This window comes from Fibroporia radiculosa (genome assembly GCF_000313525.1).
Source record: "Fibroporia radiculosa TFFH 294 genomic supercontigs, scaffold3170, whole genome shotgun sequence".
NCBI classification, from domain to species: domain Eukaryota; kingdom Fungi; phylum Basidiomycota; class Agaricomycetes; order Polyporales; family Fibroporiaceae; genus Fibroporia; species Fibroporia radiculosa.
Genome location: NW_012133377.1, coordinates 22,815 through 45,284, shown reverse-complemented (window position 1 = coordinate 45,284; position 22,470 = coordinate 22,815). Strand labels below are relative to the sequence as shown.

The 22,470-nt window shown below is 50.7% G+C and overlaps 12 protein-coding genes across 12 annotated transcripts; 6 read left to right on the top strand and 6 right to left on the bottom strand.

Annotated features, from left to right (window-relative positions):
* Nucleotides 1–157: 157 nt before the first annotated feature.
* FIBRA_04547 (uncharacterized protein) lies at nucleotides 158–2,750 on the bottom strand (the record flags this gene model as incomplete). Its single annotated transcript, XM_012326341.1, has 4 exons — nucleotides 158–875; nucleotides 927–1,278; nucleotides 1,330–2,633; nucleotides 2,692–2,750. The coding sequence occupies 4 exons, from the start codon at nucleotides 2,748–2,750 to the stop codon at nucleotides 158–160; spliced, it is 2,433 nt and encodes an 810-aa protein (XP_012181731.1).
* A 283-nt stretch (nucleotides 2,751–3,033) lies between these two features.
* FIBRA_04546 (uncharacterized protein) lies at nucleotides 3,034–3,815 on the top strand (the record flags this gene model as incomplete). The annotated part of the gene is made up of 3 exons (XM_012326340.1): nucleotides 3,034–3,193; nucleotides 3,245–3,463; nucleotides 3,529–3,815. The coding sequence occupies 3 exons, from the start codon at nucleotides 3,034–3,036 to the stop codon at nucleotides 3,813–3,815; spliced, it is 666 nt and encodes a 221-aa protein (XP_012181730.1).
* Nucleotides 3,816–4,089: 274 nt separating this feature from the next.
* On the bottom strand, nucleotides 4,090–6,641 carry FIBRA_04545 (uncharacterized protein; the record flags this gene model as incomplete). Its single annotated transcript, XM_012326339.1, has 2 exons — nucleotides 4,090–6,485; nucleotides 6,533–6,641. The coding sequence occupies 2 exons, from the start codon at nucleotides 6,639–6,641 to the stop codon at nucleotides 4,090–4,092; spliced, it is 2,505 nt and encodes an 834-aa protein (XP_012181729.1).
* Nucleotides 6,642–6,931: 290 nt separating this feature from the next.
* On the top strand, nucleotides 6,932–8,054 carry FIBRA_04544 (uncharacterized protein; the record flags this gene model as incomplete). The annotated part of the gene is made up of 4 exons (XM_012326338.1): nucleotides 6,932–7,006; nucleotides 7,053–7,283; nucleotides 7,335–7,980; nucleotides 8,029–8,054. 4 exons carry the CDS (start codon nucleotides 6,932–6,934, stop codon nucleotides 8,052–8,054), a joined length of 978 nt encoding a protein of 325 aa, XP_012181728.1.
* Nucleotides 8,055–8,264: 210 nt separating this feature from the next.
* Nucleotides 8,265–10,942, bottom strand: FIBRA_04543 (uncharacterized protein; the record flags this gene model as incomplete). Its single annotated transcript, XM_012326337.1, has 12 exons — nucleotides 8,265–9,181; nucleotides 9,235–9,313; nucleotides 9,390–9,406; nucleotides 9,459–9,551; nucleotides 9,608–9,628; nucleotides 9,668–9,677; nucleotides 9,730–10,146; nucleotides 10,199–10,208; nucleotides 10,271–10,286; nucleotides 10,343–10,512; nucleotides 10,573–10,674; nucleotides 10,725–10,942. 12 exons carry the CDS (start codon nucleotides 10,940–10,942, stop codon nucleotides 8,265–8,267), a joined length of 2,070 nt encoding a protein of 689 aa, XP_012181727.1.
* A 543-nt stretch (nucleotides 10,943–11,485) lies between these two features.
* Nucleotides 11,486–13,392, bottom strand: FIBRA_04542 (uncharacterized protein; the record flags this gene model as incomplete). Its single annotated transcript, XM_012326336.1, has 7 exons — nucleotides 11,486–12,335; nucleotides 12,366–12,391; nucleotides 12,443–12,679; nucleotides 12,730–12,853; nucleotides 12,914–13,098; nucleotides 13,160–13,188; nucleotides 13,239–13,392. 7 exons carry the CDS (start codon nucleotides 13,390–13,392, stop codon nucleotides 11,486–11,488), a joined length of 1,605 nt encoding a protein of 534 aa, XP_012181726.1.
* A 510-nt stretch (nucleotides 13,393–13,902) lies between these two features.
* On the top strand, nucleotides 13,903–15,012 carry FIBRA_04541 (uncharacterized protein; the record flags this gene model as incomplete). The annotated part of the gene is made up of 4 exons (XM_012326335.1): nucleotides 13,903–14,065; nucleotides 14,125–14,439; nucleotides 14,490–14,644; nucleotides 14,695–15,012. 4 exons carry the CDS (start codon nucleotides 13,903–13,905, stop codon nucleotides 15,010–15,012), a joined length of 951 nt encoding a protein of 316 aa, XP_012181725.1.
* A 316-nt stretch (nucleotides 15,013–15,328) lies between these two features.
* Nucleotides 15,329–16,898, top strand: FIBRA_04540 (uncharacterized protein; the record flags this gene model as incomplete). The annotated part of the gene is made up of 9 exons (XM_012326334.1): nucleotides 15,329–15,403; nucleotides 15,461–15,483; nucleotides 15,545–15,692; nucleotides 15,743–15,764; nucleotides 15,818–16,084; nucleotides 16,137–16,197; nucleotides 16,251–16,272; nucleotides 16,343–16,786; nucleotides 16,845–16,898. The coding sequence occupies 9 exons, from the start codon at nucleotides 15,329–15,331 to the stop codon at nucleotides 16,896–16,898; spliced, it is 1,116 nt and encodes a 371-aa protein (XP_012181724.1).
* A 798-nt stretch (nucleotides 16,899–17,696) lies between these two features.
* FIBRA_04539 (uncharacterized protein) lies at nucleotides 17,697–18,291 on the top strand (the record flags this gene model as incomplete). Its single annotated transcript, XM_012326333.1, has 3 exons — nucleotides 17,697–17,921; nucleotides 18,017–18,081; nucleotides 18,138–18,291. The coding sequence occupies 3 exons, from the start codon at nucleotides 17,697–17,699 to the stop codon at nucleotides 18,289–18,291; spliced, it is 444 nt and encodes a 147-aa protein (XP_012181723.1).
* A 679-nt stretch (nucleotides 18,292–18,970) lies between these two features.
* FIBRA_04538 (uncharacterized protein) lies at nucleotides 18,971–20,292 on the bottom strand (the record flags this gene model as incomplete). Its single annotated transcript, XM_012326332.1, has 7 exons — nucleotides 18,971–18,993; nucleotides 19,058–19,522; nucleotides 19,582–19,638; nucleotides 19,714–19,942; nucleotides 20,018–20,065; nucleotides 20,153–20,176; nucleotides 20,236–20,292. The coding sequence occupies 7 exons, from the start codon at nucleotides 20,290–20,292 to the stop codon at nucleotides 18,971–18,973; spliced, it is 903 nt and encodes a 300-aa protein (XP_012181722.1).
* A 485-nt stretch (nucleotides 20,293–20,777) lies between these two features.
* On the bottom strand, nucleotides 20,778–21,939 carry FIBRA_04537 (uncharacterized protein; the record flags this gene model as incomplete). Its single annotated transcript, XM_012326331.1, has 10 exons — nucleotides 20,778–20,826; nucleotides 20,901–20,924; nucleotides 20,981–21,013; nucleotides 21,086–21,235; nucleotides 21,290–21,321; nucleotides 21,382–21,430; nucleotides 21,491–21,621; nucleotides 21,681–21,705; nucleotides 21,747–21,771; nucleotides 21,831–21,939. The coding sequence occupies 10 exons, from the start codon at nucleotides 21,937–21,939 to the stop codon at nucleotides 20,778–20,780; spliced, it is 627 nt and encodes a 208-aa protein (XP_012181721.1).
* Nucleotides 21,940–22,136: 197 nt separating this feature from the next.
* Nucleotides 22,137–22,419, top strand: FIBRA_04536 (uncharacterized protein; the record flags this gene model as incomplete). The annotated part of the gene is made up of 2 exons (XM_012326330.1): nucleotides 22,137–22,270; nucleotides 22,335–22,419. 2 exons carry the CDS (start codon nucleotides 22,137–22,139, stop codon nucleotides 22,417–22,419), a joined length of 219 nt encoding a protein of 72 aa, XP_012181720.1.
* Nucleotides 22,420–22,470: the final 51 nt, after the last annotated feature.

Below are 22,470 nucleotides of genomic sequence, written 5' to 3'. Positions count from 1 at the left end.
CTCGCATCTGCGCTTAATGTCGGTCGACTCTGGGGCACGGAGCGCTCCTTTTTCATCTAGAAGTTTTGTACTCCCACAGCGAGCATCTATGGTTTGATTTCGTTGGAAGACCCGAAGAACGACAATAAAATTAGTTTGCAAGACAGCAGAGTGGCGTTTACAGATCAAACAATGGATCGTGCAGGCATAGCAAATCCCATACATCGTGCACAGTATCAATCGTATCTTCGCATCCCGTTAGCTCAATTCTGCGCATACTCCCTCGTTCGACCAGGGTCTCCTCCGAAGCAGGCAAGCCAAGAAGATCTAGTACAGGCAACTGGTCCCACGGAGGCAAACCATGGTCAGGCAGGTCCAATAGTCCTGTAGCATTGGAATGCAAAAGATCGGGGAGTGCCATCAGTGGCAGGAGGAATAATCTCTTCTTGCGCAAATATACTTCCTTCGGTACGTCCTTAACGTGAGAGCCGACTTCCAGATGATTCGTCGAAAGTGAGACGTATCCGTCGAAATTAGGGTAGAGCATGACGTAGCCGCGTAGGTACGCGAGCTCGATGAAATACTTCTTCCAAGAACGCATCCACTTGTTTGAGCGCACGCCGGGGGCAACCACCTGGTCGGCGTCCCACGCGTACTCGGAAAGGCGGAGGGAGAGGTATGCGTGAAACTCGCGCCAGTGTTCCGGAAAATATACCGCGCCCCAGCTACATGGGATTTGGGATAGATAAGGAGTGCTCGGGTCATCAATACCTGCTGCAGTAAAAACGTCGCGAGCATTGAACGGATGTCGACCTTCAGGACGTAGCTCAAGGTTTTTCTGCTGATACAGGCTGATACCAAACATTCTTGATGAACGATCTTCCGACCGGCCATACCTAGGAGTACATCAGAGCCCATTTTGCGTTCCTCCAAATTGCGACACGAACCTATAATGGAGTAAAGCGAGTTTTGCCCAGGCGTAAAACAAGGGTGACAATTCTACGTCGTCCTCTAGAATCAAGCCGTAAGAATCGGTGGAGTGTGGATACCAGGACTCAACAACTGCTGGAAGGAGACCACCATGTACTACACGACGGTGGAGGAACACCTGTCCCTTATCCCACTTGAAGGATTCTACAATCTGGGATGTCTCCCGGTCTGCCGTCTGTTCCAAATTGACTCGTAGATCTGGTGAGTCTCCAAAATATAGTGCGCTCGACAGCGATGTGAGAAGGCGTGCGAGGGAATGTGGTCGATCGTTCGTAATCACGGAGATATCGATATGAGGCTTATGCCAATCTAATTGCTGATATTAATATGGCATGAGAAATATTAAATAGTGGTGCGCACTTTCTAGTTCCCGTGGAGTCAAAGATCCTATCCAATCGCAGTAAGGTAGATCGTCTGCAGGTAAATGAATCACAGTGAAACGTTTGTTCTGACTAGCCGTTTTAGGCTGGAATACTTCGTCAAGTAAGACCAACTTTGATATCGTCGTGACCACGATATCTGGCGTGATCGGTTGACAGTTGAACCAGGTCAAAATTTCAGATGCCAGTTCGAATCCAGATGATTGAGTTGGAAGAAAGTGATAATCCAAGTTACAATCCTCGAGAATCAGTTGTCTTACGCCAGTGAGAACCGCCATTTTCAAGTGATCTGTGCGAACGAAGAGGGCGGCATGAATTTTATGCCCGTCTTGCCGCCATCGACAAGCAACCCCAGAAAAGCGTGTCAAGTCCAGCAATGACGTGAAGACAAGCAGGAAGGTTCCCGATGCGAGCGTCGAATCAACTCCCGCATTACGTGTTTTATTAGCGAATAATTCTATGGGCTTTTGATCCAGAAGCGGGTTCGAGATTATAGGCAATTTTTGCGAGCTCAAGGCTGTATCTTCTGTCATATTCGAACACCAGCTCCCAAGTCCTTCTCCAGATCCTACAACAAATCCCCCAGCCGAGTCGGCCCGAGTTCGAGCAATGCATTTTCCCAAATCTAGCCAGATACCGTATGCGCCCTCTCGGCTGAGATTGAAGCCAAAGCTGGATATAAACGTTGCAGGAATGACGAACGGAGGAACTAAAAATGTAGCCAACTGAGGTGTACGCGACGATGAGAGGCAGATGTGCTTCGAATCTCTCAAGACAAAACCACGGGGGCCAATGGGCAACATTGTTGAAAACGGCTCTAAGAGCATCAATGCTTCACGACTGCGAACGTCTATCGCATCCAGGCCATTTTCGCAAAGGATAAGGACGAAGGGAGACGTTGCTTGCGATGCAATGCGAAGGGTCGCAGAGTCTTGCTCTTCATCAGTCGACCATGGACGGACCGTCAGCTCAATGTGAGCAGAGTGGCCGCCTGATGCAAGAGCAGACAGAAGTACTCTTCTCACTCGCGGGATCACAGCCACTGGAGAGAGAACAATAATATCCGATAGGTATTGTGAGTAGCCGAGGATGTCGCCAAGCCGACTTTTCAAATCGGAGACGGATGACTGTGTTACAGGGAGAACAGCGGTGAGAGCCAAAGATCCGGAGGTAGCAATATTTTCAGCTGTAAATGCGCTCTGCAGTCGTGACAGTTCATCTTCGCTTGTGGGTTTCTCGGCGCCCAAGCCATGAGAGCGGGATCGGTTCAGCAGTGCGTCCGGGCTAAAACGAACGGAAGAATTTGCGTGACTTGGATGATGTATGTTGATGTCATGCGTACGAATCAATGCAGAGTGTTGGACGAGGAAGACGCACAAACACAAGAGGAAGAGGCTCCATAGCACGCACAATCTGTTTGTCGTCATAACCAGACCTCCACCCGCACCCATGCGACGAAGTTCAAGAAACTGTGTCTGAGGATGCAAATGTAACGAAGGCGAATGCACAAACAGCACAACCTGCCTTTTCCGTATTTAGTCTCGTAAGGAATGCTTAAGCGCTCAGGTATGCTCTAGCGCTGGGCGTAAATTGTCGAGACCTCGACGATCAGTATTATAGCCACGAATACCGCGGTTTTGCACAGCAGTCGTCCATTCCACTTGAATTTCCAGAGCTAGTTCGCATGGCGCCACCAAAATCGACAAAGAAGACGTCTACTCAAAAAAAGGAAAAACTCTTCCACCCACAATCTCGCAAGGCCGAACAACTTGCACGAGTACAGAATCGCAAGGGGAAGTTAGCAGAACTCGCCAAGGCGCGGATAGAAAAGCAGAGATTGCAAGGTGTGGATATATTCTTATGCATCCACATTTCCACCAGTTGATTCTTTCTAGCTGACATTCATTCATTCTTCTACAATTCATTGCAACCGGAAGGTGTCCTATCGCTAGAGGAGCTCCACGCCATTGTCAAAGACGTCTGGCTAGCTCGCTTCGATTCCGATCTGGAAGAGGAGAGGGCCACGAGGCGGAAGGGCCGGCCAAAAAGTGCCAAGGAACAAAGATTGGAGGAGCTGAAGCTGCGAGAGGCCGAAGAGTATCGCACGGGTCTCGGTATGTCGTCCCCCCATCTTATTCTCATTCTGCAATTTAATAAGTAGTGTTTATGTTACTCATAGAGGTGGTTGATCTCACGCATCCCCCAAATGTAAAGCTGTTCCGGCGATGGGACCAGAAAGAGGTCGCATTTATCCAGCAATTGCGCCTTATACGAATATCAAGCGACTCTCCGGACACCATTATTGTCTCGCGCCCTGGACAACACATCTCCCTCCTGCGCGATAGTCAGACAAATCAGAATGTTGCAGGTCAAGCAATGGATTTGGACACAGATACAACACCGCTCCTACTCGAACCGCCATCACGCTTTGCATCGACAATCGCAACGATGGATGGGACCACGTAGGTTTATGGCGTATTGTTCAAGTAGACGTCGCCGACGGTTGCACCTTTTTCCAGCTCGGGCCCAATGTATGCATAGATCAATGATTATGTATCACGCGCAGATTGTACCTAGTATATGGCCAACAGAGCTTATGTGTATGTCTCATTCCCTACATCTGATTCAAGTAAATCGCGCCTCTAGATGAACTTATCATCTTGAATAGTTTGATCCCATGCGAGCAGGACGTAGAGGCTGCAGTTGACTGGGATGGTCTATATCGCATCGATATGAAATCTCACCGAGCATGCACAACTTCGACGAATCGGTCATCTTCCTCCAGCATTGGACTGCGGCTCGGTAGTGGAGACGTTGTCGGCGCCGAATCAAGGTCCCACTCCCTCCGCAACCGGTTATACACCAGCTTCAAACTCGTTGCCGCACCCTTTTCCAACACCAAGCTCAGCTGAACGATATACCCAGCCATAATCTGTATCGCGTTCGGCCGGTGCACCTCCACACGAAAGCGCACGCCCTTGAGAGGCGTCATGATGCCTCGCGGGTTGCGGGCGTCATCCAGCCAGCATTTCAACGTTAGCGTGTCGGACATCTGCCCCGCGCGCTCGTCAGGAGGCATGTTAGCTAGTGCAACGGACACGCCCATCTCCTCAAGCAGCTCGCGGCAGATATGGATCGTCGCGTGCGGTTCATCAATCGAGAGCAGGTGGTACGTCGTCGGCTTGAACTTGAATAAGTGCCCAAACCAGCGCCGCTTTGGCGTCGACGGCAGCGCAAATGATCCTTCCGACAGCCCGGACAGTCTAGATGCGGGGGAAGTGGGAGATATACCATCCTTCCTCTTCTTTCTGAGCTTCCCGCGTTCAGCATTGGGCGGTTCGAGGATTTGCACGCGACGGTCCATTCCTGAAAACGATTTGCGTTTGCGTACACATCCGAGGTTCGTGTTGACCGTTAGCTGTGGATGTGGTGTGGCATTCTCCTTGTCTCCGCCCCTGTCTGGACGCTGAGGTGATCTGGGTCTGACGCTGAGAGGACGAGTCGTGCTGTCAGGATATATATAATCATATAGTTTCGTGTCAAATGTCTCGGTCGATGCGAGCTTTTCCCCTCTCCGCACGAACCTAATGTCGTTGTTGCCGTGAGTTGCGGGACTTCTAGGACCCATCATAAATGGGGTCGGTGGTGGAGCAGCAATGCTACCCGGGGAGCCCAGTGGGTCCGCCGTCGGGCGACTCGGACAGGGACTACCCCCCACGGTTTGCATGACGTTCAGATGTTCGACAATCTGATTGAAGAACTGCTGTATACGCTCGTCTTGCACCACTGGTACCTGAAGCGACATGGGACTCGCAACGCTCGGCGTGGCCTGAGAAAACATACTAGACGCCAGAGCGGACGTGACGGAGGACGGTGGTTGTGGACACACAGATGTCGGCGTGGCCTGGCTCGAGACAGCCAAAGAAGAGCCTAAGAACGACAGCTGTCGCATCTGACTCAAGCCTGGAGTAGCAGTGACCGATGTATCTTCAGCGGTAAGACCCCTCGGACGATGCGGGGTAGGCAGACCAGCGCGAGGAGGTACAACATCGAGCACTGGATCGTGAGTTTCATCCTGTGAGGATGAATTTTTACCGTGCCGTCTGGAGGCACGTTTGGCCGCTAACCTCTCCTCGTCTTCGTCATAATTCTCTAAGTGCTTGGCGCGGTAGCGGACAAGCAGGTGATAGACACCTTTCTCCCACGTTTGCTCCTCGTTTGTCAGACTTATAACGATCTGCTCATCCGGCGTTCCATTCCAGAGCGTACGGAGGTTGGCGAAGATGTCCGGATCTATGGCATTAGCGTTGGCGAGAGGTCTGGCTATGTCGTCGAGGTTAGGAATATCACAATCCATCTTCTTAGGCTTGTGAGAAGTATAAAATGGATGCCTCAGGATGTCGGGGATAGTGATACGTTTGGAGACATCCTTCTGAAGCATCTTGTTGATAAGATCCTTCGCCCGAGGGTCGATGTCCACAGGCATTGTGAATGTCCCAATCTTAACTTTCTCCAACAACGTTGGTAAGTCCTCGTGGTCGAAGGGAAGCCTTCCGGCGAGTAGAGCATACAAGATAATGCCACAAGACCAGATATCAGAGTAAGAACCATCATAAGCTTGACCCATGATGACCTCTGGTGCAGCATAATGGGGGCTTCCACACGCAGTTCGTAGCAGGTCGCCTCTTCCTTGCCATGCAGCCATGCCAAAGTCCGCTACCTTTATATTCTTGTTACGGTCGAGAAGTAGGTTTTCCGGCTTCAGGTCACGGTGCGCGATGTTGAAGCGATGGCAGTAATGGACTGCGGTAATGATCTGCTGAAAATATTCAAGAGCCTCGGCAGAAGACAAGCGACCTTTGTTGCACAGATAGTCAAAGAGTTCTCCGCCTTCGACGTATTCCAAGATCAGATACAGCTCGCTAGAAGTCTCCCAGACGTCGTAGAGGCGCATAATGTTAGGGTGTTCAATCAGCTTCATTATGACAATCTCCCTCTCGATACTATGCAGAATTCGTTCAGCTTCGTCGCCAAGACTATGAAGAGAGACTCGGGAGTTGAGAAGAGCATTCTTAGAGACTATTTTCACAGCAGCATATTGACCAGTCTTGATGTGCCGTGCGATTCTGACGCGACCTAAGCCCCTGTCAGCAGTAGTCAATTTTCAAGCGCATATCACGGACCTGAGCTCCCCTTTCCAATAGTTCTACCGACCTTCCAGAGGCCGATCATCTTTGGGTCGTCTTGCTTCTTATTCCGACGAGGGATGTGGGACACGTCCGCGCTGGTCATGATAATAGATTATTTGAAAAAATTAGTGAGGAGCAGGTATTGGTGAAGTGCAAATAATGTTTGCAAAGAAAAAGCAAGATGCGGCGGACATTGTGACCCAGCTTGGAGAGGCTGAATTGGCAGACGTCGATTCGTGTCGTCAGCCGCTGCCCCAGTGACACTATCACGTGCGACGCGTTCAGAGCGTGACAAAATCACATGCCTCGACTGAGAGTATGTCACAGTGTCATTGATTTACTACGCAATCGACTGGATCACGGTCGCGCTTGCTCTGCTCTGCTTCCTCCAACATGATCGCTCTGCAGCAGGCTGCTCCCGTACCAGATCCTCTCTCAGTCCCGTCAAATGCCCCAGAACACTGCCCAGTACGTTATCAGATCTATTTGGCTCCATCCATTAATCGCGCTTCAGGGTACCGAGTCCGAGCTTGCGGGCAAGGCGGATGCCTGCGCCGGCTGCGCGAATCAAGAAATTTGCGCATCGGGCCAGACAAAAGGCCCAGATCCGGCACTGCCTCTCATCCGCCAGCGTATGTCTACCGTGAAGCGCAAGATTTTGGTCCTTTCTGGAAAGGGCGGGGTCGGCAAGTCCACTTTCACCGCCCAACTTGGCTGGGCATTCGCAGCAGACGAACACCTACAGGTACCAGTCTTCCTTGACACGCGACTACCTTAGTTTGACCCGTCACGTTAGACTGGTATCATGGACGTAGATATATGCGGCCCATCCATTCCCACTATCCTCGGCATCGCGACTGAGCAGGTCCACTCTTCGTCTTCCGGCTGGTCGCCCGTGTACGTTCAGGATAACCTCGGCGTCATGTCGGTCGGTTTCATGCTTCCCTCATCAACGGATGCAGTCATGTGGCGCGGGCCAAAGAAGAACGGGCTCATATCACAGTTCCTCAAGGATGTGGACTGGGGCGAGCTCGACTACCTCGTTATTGACACGCCGCCCGGCACATCCGACGAACACCTCAGCGTCGTACAATACCTCAAGGAGAGCGGCATTGACGGCGCTGTTGTCATCACCACCCCGCAAGAGGTTGCGCTGCAAGACGTGCGGCGTGAAATAGACTTTTGCAAGAAGGTTGGCATCAATGTACTTGGACTAGTGGAGAACATGTCTGGCTTTGTATGCCCGAGTTGTAGAAACGAGTCGCAGATCTTCAAGCCGAGCACAGGCGGCGGACGGAGACTTGCGCAGGACATGGGCGTGGACTTCTTGGGTGCTGTGCCGCTCGACCCTCGTATAGGAAAGAGCGCGGATTATGGTATTAGCTTCCTGGACGAGTATCCCGACAGTCCAGCAGGCACGGCGTATTTAGGCATCATTGATAGTCAGTACCTCATTAGATGTCTCAGTGTTTGGGCTGACGTTCCTCTAGAAATCAAGCAGAAACTAGGAGACTAATTTGGGATCTCAATTCAACTCAAGCTTATACATCATCTTGTCTATGCAATCATGTATCGATACATATGTATATCCGACATGTATCTCGTATACTTGCAGTCGGACTGATGAAGAATTTACAAGTGCGGCGCCCGGCGCTGCCTTGTACATCTACCTGTACATCTAGATCATCTAAGGTAAGCAGCGTAGTGTATCTCTCGTTATGCATTTCTACTCCGGCGCACCGTTCTTCGCCTCGGCTTGTAAAGGTTGTGACTTTCGCTTTTCTTTCATCCTGATTTGCGGCGGTGAGTCAAGCTCCTGTGGCATCTCTGATGGCAGCGCTTCATCCCGTTCTACGATATATCGCCCTATGGGGGCAATGTCGGCCAATCCCCCGGCAAGGCCCTCACCACTCTCGTAAATCGACACTGTGGAGAGTGTACGCAACAATTTGCGGGTACCGTCACTGCTAAACATCGACGCCGTCCGCGACCGCGCAGGCACGACGTAATCCTGGGTGGGAAATACGACAGTGCTCGAGCCGCCCTGCGCATTCGATACTCCCAATTCCGTCGGCGATAGCGTTTGCTGCCGTAGCTGCGACGTCGAGTGCGCTGAGTACGTCGAGTTCGTCCGGGAGAGGGTGAACATGCTAGAGCGTCGCGCGTACACCACGACCGGATCGACACGTTCCACTTCAAGGACTTGCTCATCTGGCTGCCTCTCCCCTAGCCGGGTTTCGAAGCTCTCTGTTCTGCGCATTTCTGGAGGTGCTTGGTATGATATTTCTGGAGACGGGAAGAACACTGATTCAGATGGGGGCTGTAAGTGCTCTGCCATTTCTCGAATCTCTGCCAGTCTTCGCTCGGTATCGCGAGTGGGAGAGCTGCGGCCACTCGTAGGAAGTTCGACAGCGACTGTCCGTACCTCTCGCCTGTAATCTTCAATCTCATGTAGCAGCGCTTCCTTGTATTCCTCGAGTGTCTCGAGGGCTTCGAGGGTATGCCATCGCTTGAACTTCTCCGGGCAATCAGGTTCGTCGGTATCATCGTGGTAAGAAGAGAGAAATGGGTGTTCCAATGCTTGCGCAACCGTAATCCGGGATGAGGGATCAAAAGCGAGCATCTTGGTGAGAAGATCAACAGCTAACGGCATGTATAAATCAATAAAGTCCTGCATGAACAGGTATTCCGCGGACCTTGATGATCGACGAGTGGTAAGATGTCTGAGAAAGGTACTGTCTTTTTATGAGGCAAAGATTTAATATACGCCTGAGCCTGGAACACATTTATCAACCAGGTGCTTATCTTGGCATTAAGGACTTGCCTTTTGGCTGGCCATCCGCTGAACGACCTCCTCATCTGGGGTTCCTGTATCAAAGGGTTGTAAGATTCATCCAAAGTAATCAAGGACCTCACTTACCCAGCATCTCGAGGATCTTGTTCAATTGGTCCACTGTCAATAGTAAGAACACTGATAATAGGGCACAGGAAAGGTAATATAAGCTAACCGTAGCTGGAAACAGGACCGAATATCAGTTTGTGGCAAATGCGCACGATTGGTTGACTCACTCCTTTCCTTTGAATAGAGGTCTGCCGAGCATCAACTCGGCAAAGATACACCCCACTGACCAGACGTCAACTATAACAGAAAGTATCAGTACCAGGGCACGCGAGAACAACCGGATACAAACTAGCAGTATTGTAACCCCTTCAGACATACGGGTGTCAATCATTAGACTCGCCCAGCTGAGGTAGAAGACTCGCCTAAATGCAAGCATAATCTCTGGTGCGCGATACCATCGCGTCGCTACATACTCCGTCATGATCGTAGGATTCTCGTCTAATTTTGATTCAAACCCCCTACTCAAGCCGAAGTCGCAGATCTTAAGCTCGCAGTCTGCGTTCACGAGAAGATTTCCCGGTTTGAGGTCGCGATGCACGACGGACGCGGAATGGATATATTTCATCCCTATTGGACGTGCATATTGAGTGGTCAGACGGGCATAATGCGAAGAAACATACTGAACCTCGAAGAATCTGGTAAACAAAGTATTGGACATGCTCTGTGGTAAGATTCTGACCTGACTTGATGACTTGGTACAGATCAGCTATAGGAAGATTGTTGAATATACAAATGGAGCAGAATGGTCAGAGACGGACCTTCCATTGGCTTAAAACACGACAATGGAGAAATGATGAGCGCACGTGTCATTCATGAGACATCATACTGACCTCCATAAAAATATATCTATAGGCATAATCAGCTCGCGCTCAAAGGTGACAAATAAGAGACGCGCATTTCACTCAAATCGGGCGTGCAGTCGACATCAATGAGACCTGTAATGTTTTCATGATTAAAATGTCTGAGGAGCGTTATTTCTCGTAGCGCCCTCTTCGCAAGTGAAATCTTCTCTGCCGCACGAGAGACCATCTTGATGGCGACCGGCTCTCCAGAGATTTCGTCTGCGGCAGAGCTAGAGGAAAATATCGTCGGTAAAGGCGAATCTCGATCATAGGATGCTGGGCAGACTTACATTACATATCCATACGCACCTGAACCCATTTCACGGATTAGCTTCCAACGTTTCTCCACATGGAACGCCTTCCCGAACGACGACATGAGGGTATGGTAACCTCTATGACTCTGCCATGAGTCTTGGTATCATGGAGTAATGAGATCACTTACCGCCGCCGCAGATTATCATGGGAGCGAGTACGCGGTGTTGTTCGCGTGCGCGATCGCCCTCTAACTCTGTCACCGGAAGACTCAACGGGGGAAGGCTGTGGAGACGACGACTCCCCACGTCCATTCTTCTTTGGGTCACCCCCGTGATCTTCGTCATCGATTCTCGAGGCCCGGGGGTTAGATTTTGACGACTGGCCGTTCGGGATGGCTGTAGCCATCGTTCAAAGGTGGATGAGCGCTTTTAAGTTCGATGACTGTCACTGTTATGGGTGAAAAGGCTGTCTGTGGTAGTAAGGTGGTCAGGCAGGAGCGTATCGGTGGAAATGGGCAAAGATAACGCGCTGGAGCAAAGTATCGGTTAGGAGGATGCGGTAGATAATTACATACTGAAGTGGCTGGAATGGGGCAGGTATATGCCAGACCAAACATACTCGCCCAATCCGGAATCGACGATGGAAATGATGCAATCTCGATGCCCACGTAATACCGCCGCGACACTATCTACCCGAACCTCAGGAGGCCTCTTATCTCCCATAGGCAAACATTTCAATAGACTCATAGAATGGACTCAGGAGGACAATCTCAATAAAGGAGGCCTCGGAGCTGAACACAATCAAACAAGTCCAACTCAAACCAGCCGTTATATTGACTGTGTCCGGACAGGAACCATCACCAGTAGTACATTTAGACGTTTAAATACACCGTAGCTTTGCACTATACAACTTGTCCACCTCCACCATCATATGTTCCATTCCCCTCGCTCAGTGCACCCGAAACTTCGAGATGCGACCGAGGGATCGCCCTCCATCTTCTCGCGTGGAACAGTCGTCATTCCTCTCCTCTTGATCAGCCACCTCCCTTCCGGCACCAAGTGGTGACTCAGGCGTTGCATTTTGCACGATATCCGTCCCAGTAGAAACTACTCGACCCCGGCCGTCGGTGACAAAGTCAAATGAATGCTCCTCCGAATCTGCCTGCATAGCCGCTGGGTGACGAACTCGGCTGCTTTGAGGTAACACGCCAGACGACGTTCGAGATCGTCCACGATGACTGTCGCGTTGGCGTCCGGACACAGCATTGCTCCAAACAACTCTTCCCCGACCATCTGTAAGAAAAGGTGGGTCTGCATCTTGCAAAACCTCGACATCAAGAGATACGACTTTCTCCTGGTCTTGAAGAATCTGTGACGACACCCGATTGACATTGCCCTCATTGATTGCAACACTGGTATTTAGAAGGTCTTCGCTGTCCCGAACCTCTTGAGTCTGGGCTATAATTTTATCCGGACTGTCCGATTGCGCTTCGATATCGCCAGCTTGCTGAACGTCCACTGTCATCGGTACTTGTCGGAGATCGTCCAAAGACAGTTCATCGGAGGGAAGATTGCGTCTCGGGACAACAGTACTAAAGCGTGAATGTGGGCTGAACGAAAGTCGATTCCCAGATGATTGTGGTGTATGGTTCGTCATGTCCACATCCACTGCCGGCACTACGGCGGACAACGATCTCGACTCTGTCACATCATCATCTAGAGGTGCCTGCGCAATAGAAGATACCGCGATGCTTATCCCATGTTCGTCAGGCATGGCCGTCACTTCTTCATCTTCGCTGCTGATTCGCATGTTGAGAAAGCCCACCTACGAGAAAGGCCCCACGAACGAATCGATCTATCAGAGATAATTCAAAGAGGGCCGCACACAAACGGATAAGTGACGTACCAGGCTTTCCACCATGGCCTCCGTAACCGATCTGTCCACTTCGGGTGTTGATGGGGTTGACGAATCCGTATCGGATACCTGTCCATCATTCGCAGTGCGGTTCAAAAATTCCTGGAGAGAAGCGGCCAGAAACGCCAGCCTTGTATTTATATTGCGACGGGAAGGTGGGACACCAGAAGGGCTACGAGCTTCAAGTTCATCTGGTGAATAGTCAAAAAATTCCCACATGCCCGATGACTATAGTTTAAATTAGCCGTATGAACTAAATCAGGGGAAAGGGATCTTACGTTCGCGCGATGTTCAACACCATGGGAGAAAGTGTAGGGTGTCCCATCCTGATTGAGATGTTGATAGAAACAGTCTTTGCCAAACGGACAAGAGCGATTGGAAGGCGAAGATTGCTGGAAAAATCTATGGCAGAGTCTCTCGTCAATAGGCGCTAGTGAAGGCACTAATAACCACAATCCCTACCGACATGGTACCCTTGCCATACTTGCTTTGTATCTTTCTATAGTAGCAAGCTTGCCGGGATGTCCGTCGGGGTAGAATTGGCTTGAAGGAGTGACGAATCGCGATTGGATGCGACAGAGCGGACATTGCTTTAGGACACCAGAGAAGACAATATCATCGGACTTCCCCTTGCGATCGCGCCATTCCTGTATACACTGAAAATTTATAGGTGAGGACAATCTATCGTCAAAGGCGAAATAATGGTACCTGCAGACAGAAAACGTGACTACATCCATCTGAGTAGCATTCGTTAGTCAACGATATACGACATAGTTCCGTGACATACCAAGCAACCCATACGTGATCGGCTTCTCGTAGCAAATGGAGCACAGATGATTTCCCTCTTCACCGGCTGTGTCTACAGAGATAAATTCGGAGGGGGATTTTGTAGAAGCATGCTTGAACCAGCACTTGTCGCCACGGCGACAGTACCCTGCCATGAAATATCGGCAGATCTTGCTCTTGTCATAGGGTGTCAGCTGCTCGGATTCACCATGCAAGAACTTGCACGCGTCTCCAGCAAAACAACCTCTCTCTGTTTTACTAAGTGACAGCATAAGTAAACCATCATGATTACCAACACAAACGAACACACTAGTATCGACATATCCCTCTCGCTTTTGATGTTACTGGCCGCTCAGCGCTCATAAGCCCGGGGTGCTGATACGAAGTGTTCAGTCGCGAAGCTCGTCAAACAGCGACTACAATTCGATCCAAGGGCAGTTGGGGAGTCTTTATATGGAATTTATTACAGCTAGTAATAAAGACATGCGATTGCGAGCGGATGGTGTAGTGAAGGGCTGAGAGTCTGAGACGAACTCTGCGGAATCGAGAAGCGGGGTAACTCTATATGGGGCGCTCATTTCGAAGCTTAGTCAGCCAGTTTTGAGCCACGCGCTGCTCCGCCACTGACCAGTATCCAACTTGTACTTAACAGCCCACTCGGCGGTATGTCGTTGCCATCGACGAGCATAACCAGACACCAGCTAGTCACAGCTCTTGGCTCGAAGGCCCCCACATACTGGGAAATTTTAAAAGAATACTTGGCCGCGCGAATATCGCGCACAGAATTTGATGAGCAGATCAAGGACCTCTTGGATACCACACATCTCGGTGTGCTATATTTTAGATAGGTCGTTCAACTCGGACTTATTGCGACCATTTTCCCTTAGTTCAACTACATAACTCCTTAATTGTATCGTTGTTTGATACCTCAGCACATCTTGCACCTCCGACTCCACCTCCAGACGTTCCTAAGCCACCACCCCGCAAACGCCGCCGCACGCTACCATACCAGGGATCTGACAGTACAGACACGATCACACTTAGATCAAATCGGTTGAAGAAATGGACTGTGAGTCTGGGGAGGCGGGAGCGAGACCGGGTGAGACATCTCGAGTCTTGCGCTGGGCCGTTGGACGCACCCTCCCAATACAGGGACGAGATCGCCGCCGAGCGAGGGATGCAAGTTCTTTCTGAACGAGGAGGTGCGTCATTGTGTGTTGCTAGTTCCCTTGCTTTTGCTGACGCGACGCAGATCCACCCGGAACTCGACTACCTCTGCATCTTGCGTCAGTGTCACGCGGCTTTACTTTACAACATATTTCGGACCGCATTACACTGATCTCAGCGCAGCATAACCTTAGCGCACCTTCAAAGGTCGTATCTTCTTTAATGATGCTAGCGTTCGAGGTGCGCACGTTGTCCTCTGTATACGTCCCAGGCGCTCATATATGCCGCAGGCGAAGTTGAAGCAGCTTATTAGCCAAGCGCTAGCACTCACGTCCACCTCACATGCAATTACCTCTATCCGTACATCGTCACGAACGAGCAACAACTACATTCTTTCCGCATCCTCATTTGATGCCCTGTTCACCTTATCTCCCGCGGTGCTTCCGAACAAGTCGGCGGCAGCTATGCGGATGGCTCTGGGCGACAACGACACGTACGAAGATGACATCCCGTTGAAGGATCGTGATATGAATGACCGTCGATGGCAGCTGCTTGCGCTGTTGAGCGAGCGCAGTGCGGTCAAGGAGACGCTACGGACATTGGCGTGAGGGGCGTAGAATCGTGTAGAGCATGTGATCGTCGTCTCCGCGCGGACGATAACAAGGAATAGGTGATATCGAAGCGACGTACCTTCTCCTGTTTGCTTATAATCATCGATACCGTTCGATAGCGTTGGTCGCAGTCGTTGTGTACCACCGGCACCGCGGGCCGGTCCTTGCGTTATGACATACTGTTCACCACCAGAACTTCCGACGGGTCGCCGAGGTGCTGATACTCTGATTGCCTAGATTCTCTGCTATAAAATCCCGCGTCGTGCGTGAGATGGATTCAAACACGATTCTTTGTGCTTGATATCTGTACAGCATGGCGTTCACTCAACCATTCGTGCTGCGTTGGGGTGTGGTTTCCACCGGAAGAATTGCCATGGAGTTCGTTAAGGTTAGCATACGCTTGCCCTCCTTGCATGTTCACATCCGAACTAAGTACATCATATAGGATTGTTTGATTAATCCTGCTACGTATGAAGAAAATGTCTCTATATGTGTCCTGATGGCCTGATATGCCTCAACATCTATTCAGGCGCGACACTACAGACGTCGCCCACAAGGTCATCGCTGTCGGCTCTCGTAATGGTAATGTGCAACGGGCGCAAGATTTCATCACTGCGTACGGTTCCGGTGCAGCCATCAAGGCATACGGTACATATGAGGAGGTGTACGCTGACAATGTACGCTTACTTCTTTTGTACCGTTATCAGTATTGATCATGATATGATAGGAAGTCGATGCTATCTACATTGGTGAGTTTGGAATGCCAGCTGTACCACAGATATCTCGATCTATACCTGTCTAGGCTCTCCTCACACACAACATTATGACAACGCGCTCGCCGCACTGCTCGCTGGCAAACATGTGCTCTGCGAGAAGGCGACTACTTCTAATGCGGCTGAGCTGCGACACCTCCTCTCCGTCGCGAAGGAAAAGAAGCTCTTCTTTATGGAAGCGATGTGGACGCGCTTTCAGCCGCTCACAAAGGAGGTGAAGAGACTTGCGGAGGAAGGTGCCCTCGGTGACCCGGTGGTGCTGCACGCGGATCTCTCGCACGACTTCCAGCCAGAGAGTATGATTCATTTTGTACCATGCAAGCATCTAATTGATGGGATTCTCCGCAGCGCTTCCGCAGACTCACAGAATGCTTGATCCCTACTTGGGCGGAGGTGCACTGCTCGATTTGTGAGTCACCAAAATATAGCAAAATCGAATGCTGAACGCTCGCTGCATGTTAGGGGACCATACCCGATGATCTGGGTACGTGGTCAATCATACTATCACAATCACATCCAAAAATAAACTGTCTGACCACAAACCCGATCAACAGACAGTACTGGCTCTTTACGAACATCCATCAAACAAGAAGGCATTGCCCACTAGCATTAGTGCTTCCATGGTGAAGAGTCCCATCACCGGCGTTGATAGCAGTACGAGCTGGACGGTGAACTTCACATCGGCGCTGCGCGCGCAGGCGATCCTCAGCTGCAGCATGACCATCCCCACCGCGCAGTTTGGCGCGACAATTCGTTACCAAAACGGCAACATCATTATTGGTACACCCATCTTCAAGCCGTCGACGCTCACGGTACAATACTTTGACAAGCCAGGCAGTGGCAATGTCGTGCGCGAGGAAAAACGTGTCTTCGAGTATGTTGGTGGAGGCTGGTACTATGAGGCGGATGAAGTCGCCAAATGCGTGAGGGATGGGAAACTGGAGAGCGACCTATGGGGACACGACAAGAGTCTCCTCCTGATGGACACATTTGATGAGGTGAACTCCATGGATGATCTGCTCTGACCTGCTGGGTTCATGTCTCTTTCATCACCAGGTGCGCCGTCAAGGAGGGTACCAGCTGCCAGCTGGTGTAGAGAAGGTAGTGTAAAAGTTATAAAAGTTGTGATAGAACAGCAAGGAAATGGCAAGTAGCACTTGTCACCATATTACTGAAATTCAGGACATGAGAATGCACCCGTTTGCACATGTAAAACAAAATGTCAAGTTGCGTACTGTGTCTTGATGTCTTCACTCGTTCGAAACAGCATCAACAGCTATCTAAAAAATCATCTGAATCGTATGCTCCAGAAGCTATTCTTCTGGAGAAGCCTGGAAGAACCCATTTGACTAGGTATAATCCTTGAGCATATATTCAGACGTAACTTTACACAATTTTACACAGAATATATTTTACTCGTCCGCCCCGTCTCTTCTAACCCTGCTGCCTGTCAGTGCATATCAGTACATAGCTCCTTGATCAAATGGCAAACAATGAAAGAAGGGTCAGATTAAACGAACTGCTTGCCAAAGCAATCAGCCCGAAGGTAGCTGAGTTAGTGTTCTGCAATGCAGGGAAAACCCTACTAAAGCCAAATGCCTCAAACATCATATAAAAGTAATACAAGAGAAGACAAAAGGGAGAACGCGCTGAATACTCACTGGCATAAACCTCATCCAAACACAGCTTCAGAGAATCTACCATCGCAAGCACCGAGTGTCGACAACAGTGAAAGTGCAGTACGGTGAACCGGACGGGGCTGTGGACAATTTATACGCTGGCGAAAATTCCCAGGCAACCGCGACCAACTCCGACGCTCGTGACGCGGCTGGTGCCGCTCGCTCGTTCGTGCATATAGCATCTTGTTCACCACGCTGCCTGCATCTGAGCTGCAGACCGCCGTCCACAATGTCGACACCGTATCCAGAATCCACCCCAACCGCCTACAATACACCCACACCCACCGCGGCTCGGGCTCCAGCGCCGCAACCGCAGACCCCCGACCTCTCTCAGATCGCAAGCACGTCCGGCCAGTCCCAGACGCAGCCTTCGTCCCGCCAGGCAGCAGAGGAAGCGCGGAAGGACAGGACACTGACCGAGTTCCTTCTCATGTTGGATGAATATGAGCCATTGGTACGTTCTAGGTGCTGAGGGTGGAAGTGTGTCTTGTTGCAGGGAGACGGAAGCGTGGATAATGCGCGCGGTGTTGACCCGTGTCTTGTCCTCAGATACCCAACGAGGTCACGGATTACTATCTACAGAGAGTAGGCTTTGAGTGTGATGACGTGCGGTTGTACGTAGACCTTCTGTGATCTAGGTAGTGGACGTTGATTGTTTTCACTCCCACAGAAAGCGACTCCTATCGCTAGCAGCGCAGAAGTTCGTCTCGGATATCGCAGCGGATGCGTACCAGCACGCACGGATACGAGCCAACGCAGGGGGACGTGCTCGTACGAACCAGCCCTTGGGGCCCGCTTCGGCTAGGGCAAGTGCCCATGCTTAGTGACATTCATGAGTGCTGACGGATGTTTCCTTTCCACAGGACAAAACTAAGACGACTTTGATGATGGAAGATCTAAGTGCTGCGCTTGCAGAGTACGGAATCACGTCACGTAAACCGGAGTTCTACATGTGAGGTCGTTTCGTCAAGGATGGGGTTAGAGTATGGTTGCTGTCTGAACATTGCGGTTTGTATATTATTCTCATGCTGTCCATATAACGTTGCATGTGTATATTATCGCAATGCCATTGTTATTTGTTACGCATATTGACCGGAATGTCCATTCAAATACTACGTGAAGTTTGTGCGGACGCTTTGACTTTTCTGCGGCGATCCCTGCACAGCGATGATATGATCCGGAACAAAACAAACACTATATTTCAATAATGGCGTCCAAACTCCTTTATAATAGTGGACTTCACGATTGGATTTTTACCGTCTACGAGCATAAGGTGTAACTGCAAAATCCACATGAACAATGCGTAATAGCGGTGATAGCAACAATGCGAAACTTCTGGGGTTCTATACAGATAATATTTTGTACTTACCACACGTGTAATGTGTGGATTCCGCCGAACAGACAATCGTCTCAGCCAGGTATGACGATGTTCGCAGATAGAAATATCATGGATCCCACGAACAGAACATCCAGCAAATGATATTAATATAGTAGTAATGCTTGTCAGTCCTCTCGTATCGCAGCCTCTGAATAAACGCACAGGTCGCCAGTCAGAAACTAGCAGTGTCAAGACGAAAAGGAATCACTCACTGAAGAACTCGTAGGATAGCCAGCAAAGTGCATTACTCGGCATGAACGTCAGTACTCGTGGCGCGAGTCCACGCGTAAAGCCCTTCCACCCATCCCTTGCCCAAATGATTCTGAATGCGTCCATCATTCCCCTCGAATTCCGAATTTCCGGATCTTTCGATGTGCCCCTCGTCTGCAGCAGCGTCTTTGCCACGTCTAGCGGCGTCGTTACAGCGCCCGCAACACCACCTGCCAGGCCACCCGCGATGATGTGGGACGCGGGCGAGTATACACCGGATGGGTTCAACAGCGTCTTAATCTGCTCGTACGTCGTGAACTGCACAGCCGTGAAAGGGACAGTCATCGTCAGCGTAGTGGGGTATGATACGTAGAACGCGGAGAGGCCCTCAGTCGCGTAGACTGTGCGCGCGCAGGTGATGGCGGAGCGGAACTCAGACTGGTGGACCTGCATCCGTTGCTTGATCACTGTAAGCAACGATCTCGGGTTGGAAGGGCAATCGCTGTGGGCTAAGTAAAGATCTTACCGTCAAAAGGATTCATGAGCGCGTCACTCGCGATAGTGGCTGATGCTCCTGCAAACGCTGTAACGAAAGAAGAATTATGAGCGATCCAGGTGAGATGATACACGGTTGAGAGGACAAGATGCATAAACTTACATGTCGCAATCCATTGATTCCGATTACTTGAATCATTTCCTCCTGCCAACTCCTTGAAAGCCTCATACGTCCCAAAATGTACCGCATGTGCTGGCCCCGCGCCCATAATCACTGAGGAAACACCCCGCCATAGTGCTCTCATACCCTCCGTGGATGATATCCGTGTGAACGCATTCCCGATGCCGGTGTACACCGCCGATGGTGACGTCGCAAATACTTGCATTCGTGTCTGTCAAATCGATTAAAAAGTGGAGTCGCATCCGCTTGTCAGCGTGAAAAACTGGTAAATTGCGAAATAACTGACTTTTATGCTATCAACGGGGAACATGACCGCATGCTCTGTGATACCTGCCTGAAAAAACCATTATCAGCACCTTCCTCGTTGTGCAAACCCACTGAGAGGGATTGATACTTGGTATGAAACAGCGTCACAACTTACCAATGCACCTGCCATCATATTCACCTGAGGTGCAAATTTCATGAGCATCCTTCAATGCGCAGGGCAAAGTACAAATCACGTACAGCGAGACCCGCATTGGGGTCCAAACCCTCGTACTCGATATCTTCTATGCCTTCCATTGCTTGAAAGATGTTTCAGCAAAACAAGCCAGCGACAGTTTGGACGGGAGCGAATGCCGAAACCAACAGGATGCTTCGGAGTTCAAGGCTCGAGTCAACGCGATATCACTCGCGGACGCGGTGCGAGCGAAAGCGTAGTCGGCAGACAGTGCCAGTGGGCCACGCAAGGAGTGCCGTGAAGCGGGAGCAGCCAACGAGCGCAATAGGCCGCTTTATACTGGTGGATCAAGAGGAACCAGGACCAGCCTTCGGGAAGACAGGAGGGAACAAGCGTGGCAAACTCATTCGCGGCCCCAGTCCGGACTAGCACATAAAATGCGTGACGCCCGACTCAAACAACCAGAACCATAACACGAACGTCGTGTCCCTCGCCGTCTCCGTCGCACTGGCGAACTTTCAGTTCTGTACATTGCGTGCAAAAAACACTAAAAGTATGTCTAACTTCCACTCCCAAATTCTCCCCCGTGTGTTGGCAGCACAGGCCTCTACCGCTCCCGTTCTGCAAGTGCGAGGCGGTCGTGCTCTTCGATATCGCTGATCCAAGGTGACCCATGAGCGAACAGACATTAGCCGACATGACCAATCAGAACATGTGAAGCTACACTCACACTGCTTCCCACGGATAATCCAGCCTATCACAGTCCGGAGATTCAGCTCGACTGATTGAACCGGGTAATGGAGCACTCACCATACGTCCTCGACCTCAGCGCCGACGTAGTATCTGAATGGCGCATGGAACGTGTTCGGTTTATATGGCTATCCAGCATCAAACTATGATCCCATGTCAACTTACGGTATTTGTGGTGGGAGCTCGCCCAGCTTCGGCTTGAGCTTGTTGTGGACAACGAACACTGCAAACTGTGTTCTGTTGGTCCCCCGCTCAGCCTCGGGAAGGGCCTCAAGTTCTCGTTCTACGTCCTTCTGTAATTCGGCCACCGCATAGCTACGGTACGGTGAATATATACAATAACTAAGACGAATTAGAGGCGGGACTCACTGGAGGGTCTTGCGCGAATCGTCAACTTCATCCTGAGGGTTTTAAATCGTGATGCGGGTCCGGGATCGGCAGAGACCAGGTGAGACACGCACCACAATTAGAGCTCTTCTGCCAAGTAGAAACTTTCCGGATTCTGGACCTCTGAAATACATACGGTATCACTGAGTCACGTTCAAAGTAGCCAGATCGAGTAATGCCTACAGCCATTGCGTCCGCACAACTTCATTTCCAATCTGCTCAGCAGTTGTTCCGGGGAGGGATTCGTAGAGTGATAGGCCAATGGCGTGGATGGGAATGTTTCTCTTGGTCACATTGTTTTTGAGAAAGGTGCGCTACAAGGATAACCTGACTTATCAGAGAGACCCATAAACATGTAAGGTCAGAAACACACCAGCACACGCGCGGGGAAGAATCCGCTGCGTGGGGAGGTTCGAGTCAGACATCATCATATATATACCTAGGACACACAACTCGCCCTCCGCCTGCGTGAGAGCGAGCATGAGAGATTGTCATCTTGTCATTCAGAAGAGATCATACGCACCAATGGCAATGAGCATGTCGGGCTGGAAGTCAGATATTTTCTGCGCGGCAGCGCGGATGAGGTTATGGATGTCATTGTAGGTCATATGCTGGTGGGCAGGCTCCGACATCCTGGCTGATATGAGATGGTTGCGAGAGAAGGAGTATAGACACAAGAGGGAAACAAAAGCTTGAAGCGGGTGGCTCAGATGAGCAGAAAAATTATCTTATCGACCGGGCAGATCCTTACGATCATCGAGCCGCCTCGTCCCGACTTTGGCGTTCGTATGAGTTACCACCAGCTAAATTCATCACTGGGCGGGCAACCATGTCTGATGCACCAGGACTATCTAAATCCAAAGCCATCGCGAGCATGGCGAAAAGGGAAGACGACGTAACGAGGGTGAACGCGCGGGGAAAACTCAGGTTCGTGCCCACCCTCCCAGCACGGAGGCTCAAGGAGTGAGTACGTTGCATCCCTCATTTCCCAGTCGGTATCGTCTCACATAGCACCCGTTGCAAACAGAGATGTTAAAAAGGTGCGCATTCTCCTCGCCCTCTCTCGCAGCTGCCTCACAGGTTGTGAAGGAAGAGCCCGCCGCCGCTCCTAGGACAGATCGTGGGCGTGGAAGGGGTCATGACCGTGGTCGAGGTCGTGGTCG